This window comes from Acyrthosiphon pisum, chromosome A2 (genome assembly GCF_005508785.2).
Source record: "Acyrthosiphon pisum isolate AL4f chromosome A2, pea_aphid_22Mar2018_4r6ur, whole genome shotgun sequence".
Classification (NCBI taxonomy): domain Eukaryota; kingdom Metazoa; phylum Arthropoda; class Insecta; order Hemiptera; family Aphididae; genus Acyrthosiphon; species Acyrthosiphon pisum.
Window position 1 is genome coordinate 108,277,259 of NC_042495.1, and position 9,236 is coordinate 108,286,494.

General features: G+C 25.1%; 1 protein-coding gene across 2 annotated transcripts in view; it reads left to right on the forward strand.

The window, feature by feature from the left end:
• The window catches only part of LOC100166787 (casein kinase I isoform alpha), a 16,938-nt gene extending 8,527 nt beyond the window's left edge, over positions 1-8,411 (forward strand). The window contains exons 3-8 of one of the 2 annotated variants that reach the window (XM_008180761.2): positions 5,356-5,581; positions 5,652-5,791; positions 5,874-5,952; positions 6,054-6,128; positions 7,297-7,573; positions 8,096-8,411. In XM_008180761.2, coding sequence (XP_008178983.1) covers positions 5,356-5,581; positions 5,652-5,791; positions 5,874-5,952; positions 6,054-6,128; positions 7,297-7,573; positions 8,096-8,106 — 808 coding nt within the window. In that variant the 3' untranslated portion in view covers positions 8,107-8,411. 2 annotated transcript variants of the gene reach the window in all.
• Positions 8,412-9,236: the final 825 nt, after the last annotated feature.

Below are 9,236 nucleotides of genomic sequence, written 5' to 3' on the forward strand. Positions count from 1 at the left end.
TATAATAGGCATGTCTAATACCTAGACTGACAAACCGTCTCCGCTCAGAATCGTTTTTCTTATACAGTGATATTATATCATTGAATTCAAATTTAATACTATCCATTATGCAGTGACCCACTTGTAGTCTACTGTACAGCAGAGCGACATCCACTTACCCACCTTTTTTGTATTATTATTTATATTGTAATTTTATTTTGTTTTAGTACGATATTAATATTATAAATACTTTTCTTTTATTATACGAATAGTATTTTACTATAAAGTCATAATTCATTAAATAATTATTCTTAATTTATTTGTTTCTCGTTAATTTACATGAAAATGTCGGTTCATGGTATTTTTACGCTATCAAATCATTTAGAATAATTTGATTTATAATGTTAATTATTGTCTATGAACGTGACATTTAGTACTTTTGTTTTGTTTTATAGTTACCTACTATACTGTGTGTAATGTGTATAGTGTATACTTACTCTATAGTACTATACCGTAATACTGTATAGTGTATACATATTAATGGTCTGTACTCTGCTGCAATTATTTATAACTTATCTTACACAACAGATGTTTTCATTTAATTTGTATTGATAATAAAATACCCTTTTAAAGGGTAATGAAGTGAAAAAAATATAAAAAGGGGTTTAGATTCTGAACCCAGCAATGCTTATTGTATGTATTAGTTTTACAGTGTATATTTTTCAGCTTTTAGAGCAGTAAAAAAGATCCATTATATTTATTGATGATGGTGGTTTCTGATAGCAAATTTGACTTAGTTGATACATTCCAGTTTGTCTTTCCAGTATTTTTCAAAATAATCGATAAAAAAAACTCGGAAACTCGCTAGTCACTATGCTATACAGTAATTGTTGAGTGTACTTTGTCATTGAGTATAGGTTACTGTAATGTTTATCTTTAACTTGAATTCAATGATAAATCAATTGAAAAATAATAAAAATAAATCAAATTCCATACGAAAAAAGATGAGTGGAGACGGTCTGCCGTCTAGGATATTATATTATTATTTATTTATTACCGTTGTTAATTTATTTTTCCTTTTAATAATATGGTATTTAATGTGGTAATTATTATAATATTACCAACTGTTATTAACTTATTCAATACGTCCATACCGACGTACCGAAAACCATTGTAAATAGGTATAAATACATAAATAGCTAAAAATTAATTTAAATATTTTGAAAATGACTTTGTGTACGTTAACTGTAAGTATATGAATGTTTCAAATTTCAAAAATTAAAACTTTGAATTATCTCAAAATTAATTAATTTAATTTCTAGTACATAAACTGATGAGAAATGTAATAATTAAAAAAAAAATACGAACTTACAAATTTACAAAATAATTTGATATTTTTCGTGATTTTGATAAATATTAAATTTAAATGTAACTCATTTTATCGCTGGTACATTATCGAAAATAAAATTTTTTCTTATTATGTCTTGTATATTCTAATATGAATATTTGGTAAAAATGTCATAAAAAAGAATAACAAATAGCAATCCCGTTGTTATGTTTTAGTGTTTTCTAAGAAGTACAAAATATTTTTACTTTTGAACCCTCTCCCACAAACTACCAAATGGATCCAATTTGCTACCCGAAACCACTTTCAAGGAATTTTTACTCCTTCTAAAGTGATGTCACACACTAGAATAATCTTTTGTAAATCAATACATACATCACTTTGCTCAGATCAAAAATAACGCAGACGGGGATATTTACCCAAAGTCTCAAAACCAGTTTTTGAATAAAATCGATTTTATTGTAATTAAAAATCTATAGGATTTGCCATCTTTTCCTTTTTCTACTTTTCTAGACATACGTCATAATATAAACTAGGGGTTAGTATTTTTCAGAAAAATATTTATGTGGAATTATAATATCCAAGAGGAACAACATTTTTAAAGAATTTTATCTATTTTAGTATTTTCTAATTTCTTGGAATGATTTTTACTAGAATCGAAAAATTAGGATGATATAAATGTCTGGAATATTATTAATTAGGATAATGTTACTCAGGAGTCAGGACTGGGAAAATGGGGACCGATATAAAATAAGATCTTATTTTACAGGATGGGTATTAAGCTCCCCACATACTGCAGCGGTGGCAATTGGTAAAATTGGTCACAATTTACCGCTACACAACGTCAAGATTGTGTATGTTTTTCGGTAAAATAAGATTATCTTATTAATATCAGTCCCAAAAAATACGGTCCTGTATAATATTGTCCTCATCAATACCAATCTCGTAAATATTCCTATTTAATATCGATTCCGATATTTAGAGACCTGAGTAATAATATTATAATTAATAGTATTCCTAACAGATATGATTTCTGTAATTTTTTTTTTAGTACTTTACATCATCCTGGTTTGTAAGATTACATTATATTAATTCAAGAAAATACTATTCCTGTATAATACTGTTCCTAAATTATATCATTCTGTACAAAAAACAACTCAATATATTATTTTTATGTTGAACAATTTCCGGATTTATATAATAGCACTCCACAGGTATTATTATATCATTGTATTTAAATTTAACACATCCATTATAATGACCTACTCAATGACTAGGTACATTTTAAATCTACTAAATAGTATACTAGCAGATCGATTTCCCCTCTTTTCTATATTAATCATAATTTTTATAAATTGTTGGTATAAATTTTAGTTAAAATAGGTTTCTTGTAGTTTAAACTTTAATTCATTATTTTAATATAGATTTTATTATTATAGTCTTATTTAAATATTATTGGTCAAAAATTTTATAATTTTTAGAGATATTCCAATATTTAATAACTAATAGGTTTATCAAATTTGATTAGTTTTCGTCCTTATATATTATAGGTACTATTATAAATTAAGTACTAAGGTGATTATTAAATTAATTAATATAAATAAATAGTGTTACTTTATCATGAACTAATATAATATACTACATATACATATATAAATATATTAGTTTCTAAGGGGAAATAACGTCAAAAATCAAAATTTATTATTATATCTTATACATTTCGAAAGTAGTTTTCATATTTTTTTAATAATAATTTTAAAAAGACCCGATTTTGCTCAAATTTGATACACGTATTTATTTTGTTATACTTATGACTTATGAGTATATATAATTTAAAATTGTAAGCGTATCTCCAAGTGTATATTATATATGAATATATATTCATGCCGAATCAGTCATCCGTTTCGGTTGCGCAGCGTGTTCCTATGGCAACATTTGATCCAAATAATGGAAACCTCAAAAGTAAATGTAAAATGTTTAAAACTGAAATATTATGTTATTTATCGAATAGTATATATGTATATATGCACTTATACATTACACATACTATACAGTGTACATGTATAATTTAGACAAGGGGAATAATATTGTATGGTATTTATGTTATATAAATGAGAAACAATAAGTCGTTTCCTTGTAACTTATTTGGACAAAAGATATTCCAAAAGTTTTAAAATAAAATGAGTTACGATATATTTGGTAATAATTAACCTTGTTTAAGAATTACGTTATATTTAATAAATATATTAAGGATGTTCTTTATTTATGTTATGTTACTTTTCGAAATAATTTATTATTAATTTTATTTTTATAGTTTAAGCTGGTATAACTTTTGCTTAATTAGTATTCTGTATTAGTTATTTTATTTTTATATAAATATAATATATAATATTATGAATAATCAGATATAATTGCCACAATATCTAATTACTAGTGAAACGGATTAACAGTATTGTCGCAATGCAATAATCATAATTCTTAATTACATTATTTCGTTTGGCATATTCTTTAATCTTTTGTATAATTTTTGGTCATCTTCAAAATTATAAGCATTTTAGTTGAGATTCCAAATATCTACGTGAAATAATCCAATATTTAAAATTAAAATTCCATTGTTCATAATTAGTTATTGTAAAAGGCCCCGTGGTGGAAAGGTTTTCCGTTTAGTGATGATCTCACATAATGTTGCCTCGGGTGTACCGCGTTGAGGTTCTTTCCATACAATTTATACTTTAAATTTGATGTCTTCCTCGACTAGAAAATAAAATAAAAATGTAATTCATTATTATTATCGCATTTTGGAAAAGTACGATTATTAATTAATTGGAACGTGAGACAATTTTAAGGGTGGACGATTATGTGGGTCCGTCTTTATTTTTTGATGATGCAAGTAGGAAATTAGGTTTATAGGTCACCGGGCGGAGTTGCGTATAATAGAGACGCGAGGAAAATATACCACGCCTATAACGCTGGTTTCGTTTTCTATTTTCAGGCGGGTTTCACTTTTTTCGACTTTTGTCACCATCAAACACATCTTTGACCTCTATAGATTTAAGTACTTCACCAATTTATATTTTGAATTTATCAATATTAATTTTATCGTTGTATAAAATATTTGTGTACCTACTTATCATGCGGTTTGAAAAAGTATCCCTTGTATTAAATTTTGTACATAACTACATGCAAATAAAATATTAATATGTATATAAATAATTATAAGTAAAACATAATAAACATAATAATAAATAAATGAATGATAAAATATGTAATCAGTTCTGATTTTACAAATAACATGTATTTTTTGTCAGTGAGACACTTTAGGGGTAAAATAAAAATATGTTTCAATCTTCAACTTTGAACCACTTTTTTTTCTGGTACAAATTTTATATAGTTGATACTTTGGGGATAATAAATTGCCAGTACGCAACATAATCAGGCAAAACATAAAAATGTACAATTGTACAGAATTACAAGAATATTTACTCGAAATAAGTTTTGTCCAAATCTATTTTATTTTTTTGTTCAAAATGAATAACCACAGATGGTAGAGACTTGGATTTTTTTATAAAATATTTATGTTAGAATTTTCCAGACATTCCTAATATAATTGTCAAAATAATTGGAAATATTCTGAATTAACCTAACCTAACCTATTATCCGTGTTCTCTCGTTAGTTTTTTTCAATATTTTAATTTTGTAGTGAATTATGAGTATGTAAAATATTAATATTTAAAAATGCTTATGATTCACTTAAAAACAAAAATAATATAAAAAACCGATGAGAGAACACATATAATGTTCTTACATTTAAGTTTGATGAAATTCATAATATTATATGTGATAAAAAAAATTGTAAACAATAAAGTAACATAATAATAACTTTAATAAGATAATTCAATAATACCTAAGAAAGTTAGGTATAGAAAGTTGAAAATATGATTTCTAATAAAGATAGATAAAAAAATAAAATCTCAAAAGTATGTTTAAGTAGCTTAAAAGTTCAAAAAATATGATTATTTTTTTGGTTTTAGATGGTTCGGATTAGAGAGGAACTACAACATCTTAGTGATGGACTTACTGGGTCCATCATTGGAAGACCTATTCAATTTTTGTTCACGGCGGTTTACACTTAAAACAGTGCTTATGCTTGCCGATCAAATGATCAGCCGTATTGAGTATGTACACTGTAAAAGTTTTATTCATCGTGATATTAAACCGGACAACTTTCTTATGGGAATTGGACGTCATTGCAATAAAGTAAATTTTATCATTCTGTTATTATTCTGTATAAATTGAATGAAATATAAATAAAATTCCTTATTTTTAGTTGTTTCTTATTGATTTTGGATTGGCTAAAAAATATAGAGATATGCGTACAAGAACGCATATTTCGTACCGTGAGGATAAAAATCTTACAGGAACAGCCCGTTATGCCTCTATCAATGCTCATTTAGGAATTGAACAGAGGTAATTAGAACAGTGATAGTAGAATATTATTTTTTTATAGACCTTAAATGTTATTAAATTAAAATTTTTTTTTCAATTTTAGCCGTCGGGATGATATTGAATCCTTGGGATATGTACTTATGTATTTTAATAAAGGATGTTTGCCATGGCAAGGATTAAAGGTATAATAATATTATTTGAATTGTGCATGTTTATTTAAAATACATTTAATAATAATAGTGTATTAATAATTTTATAAATTATTATTATTAAATTATTTTAGGCAGCAACAAAAAGGCAGAAATATGAAAAAATTAGTGAGAAAAAAATGTCAACACCTGTCGAATTCCTATGCAAGGTAACATATTTAAAATATGTACTTATATTAGATTCTGAATGGAGAAATTAATATATTGATTTTACAATGATGTGTGTTTTTTATTTATTTTTTTTTGTGTGTCTACTGTCTTTACATGATAAGTAGTCTAAATAATGCTTTGATTTACAACTCCACTATCTTTTCTGGCGAGGAAGTGAATTTAGTAGTTGCATCAGAGGTAGAAATTCTCAATATTTTTCAAGAGTCAGGAAACACAAAGACAAAATTATGGAAAACGGGAATTTTTATGCAATACCTGTATTTGTCTGGATCACCCAACTAAAAAAGATTTTTTCACCGAATGTTTATATTAGCACTTTCTACACACCATTTAATTTTCGAAAAATGTGTTTGTTCAAAAAGCTTTAAAATTTAATATAAGGTTCCTTATAAGTTTTTATGATTGTAGATGAAAAATATAAAAGATATATAAAATATACATGTCAGACCATCTCAACTCAGAATCTCTTTTTTTTTAAATATAATGATATATAATTGAATTCATATCCATTACATGGGCCTACTAGGATGACTATCATATAAAATGTATCACTCGGTATATATGTAATATTGTCTTTTTAAATTTTAAACTTGAGTATCTTACCCTTAAATATATTAAGATAGATTAAAGAACTATAATATTATGGTTCAATTATATGTGTATTTTAGAATTTAATAATATTCAGATTTGTTTTTATAGTATAAAATATAAATTTAGTTTATTAATTATTGTGTTAATAGTTGAGAGGAAATGTATTTATATAGAAGCTTTTTTTTTTTTTTTATATTAGATGATTCTTTTAAAACCTAACATTCATTATTTTCAAAAGTATTATCTTTTTTAGAAAATTAAAATAATTAAAAATACTAGCATTTTGAAGTTTTGTATTTAGAAGTGTTCACTGTTACAAGAATCATACTATATATTATATTTGTATATATTTTTTCATTCATTTCAAATATGATACAAATTATACGTAAAGTATTTAACTACGGTTTATGATTTAGATTCCAATATTTTAATTCACCTGGAAATATAGATATACAATAAATTACATTTTAATACTAAACATTATTTTCTATATTAATAATTAGCTTACATAAAACTCTTAAGTGTAACCTCTTTAATTAATTATTTTTAATTTAGGGACTGCCAGCAGAATTTGCCATGTTCCTAAACTACAGCAGAGGTTTAAGATTTGAAGAATCACCAGACTATATGTACTTGAGACAATTATTCCGCATTCTATTTAGAACGTTAAATCACCAATATGATTACATCTTTGATTGGACCATGTTGAAACAAAAGGAGTACAATAATGATGGACAAAGTGCTGCTGTACCACAAGGCGGCTCACCTGTGTCCGGCGCGGCTGCAGCTGGTGGACCACAACCATTTCCCCCCCAGACGTCAGCTACCCTAGGTAACCCATGAACAAATAAAATGTTAATGGAAAAAAATTATGATCTTAGTTCAAAAAACAAACTGAAATATTAAAAAATAAAAAATAAACATCTGTAATTATATTCTGATGTATTTTAATTTTCAATGATTACCGATTTTATTATTTTTCTTTCACAGTTTGTTCAACTTTTCAATCGTAATTTTTTTTATTATAGCTAACATAATTTAATAATAACACAAACAATTTGAGAGAAAAAAAAATGTGTGTTAATATTTTTCTAGCTACTGCGAACCAGGCGAGCAAGAACTGAGCCTTCATGTACTTTAATTTTAGCTTTGAATTTATATATTGATATAAATATTTTGCAATTCAGCAACTAATTAAAGCAATGTCAACTCTGAAATTCAAATCTTTTTTATTTTTCAATTTTCAAAATTGTGCACAAATATTTAAAAGAAAATCTCTCACATAAAGTGTATAATTTTATATATTTTTTTTTTTAGTGTATTACATCATAATGTACAACAATTTTTGTTTCAGGTAATCGCTAAAATTAAAACTAAACAATGGATCCCTTATCCTTTAACCCTCCTGACCCCTCTATATAAAATGCGATTTTGTATTATTTTTTATTTGCCGTAATTATATAGCATTAAAAAAAAAATATGTATATAAATCGCGCCTTCCTCTATTTGTGGAGTGGAGTGGCCAAAACTGATATACTCCCATCTCTCTTTTTTTATTATTATTATTATTATTATTAATTCCTCTCATTGACTTTTATTATTATGGAAACCAACTATTTTGAAAATACACGCCCTCGTATGTATTGTCAATTCAAATAAGTCGTACTTCATATATTATATATGTATTTATATTTTATATATATATACATACATATAAATATAAATATATATATGTTTTTTTCAAAGTTAAGTATTAGGTGATACAGAAACTTACTTTTAAATTAAAATAATTATATATAAATAAATGTCGTTTATGTATTAAATAAAAATAAAAAAACTATAACTCATTTTTATTATTACTTTAAGTTGCATTTAATGTTATTTTTTACTTTGACTCCTATTTTATTGTTTTTGAATTATTCAACATTCATAAATAGATGCATATATAAAATAAATAGTAAAATAATTTCAGAATTTTGTAAGATATCGTGTTCATCATTATTGAACTATAATTTATGACAATAATGTTCACATAACTTAAGAAGTATTAATGAGTCATTTTTTTTATTGCTAAACTATTGACTTTTATTGAATTTACTTGGGCGATATGTATTTATTTTATTCACAAGTATATTGTTTCCTTCAGTGTAAAAGTTAACGTAATTTAAGGATTTAATTTTGTTCATGTTTTAGTGTTTTACCTATGTATACAAGTATATTATTTATATATGTATAATATACATAAAAAGAAATGTGTACATTACTACTGTACATTATAGAGATTATGCTAAAATGTTTTCTAGGTTGTATTGTTAAAATAATATGTATTTGAATGGGATTACTGTACAATAATTAACTGTCTCTGTTTAACACATAAAACAAGGCAATTTGTTGTTTTTTAGTGTAAACATATTGAAGAGTCTAGTGAAACAATAAGAATTTTGAAAATAGATTAGAGTTTATCATAAAATACTGGTCTACTCGAAATTGACTAT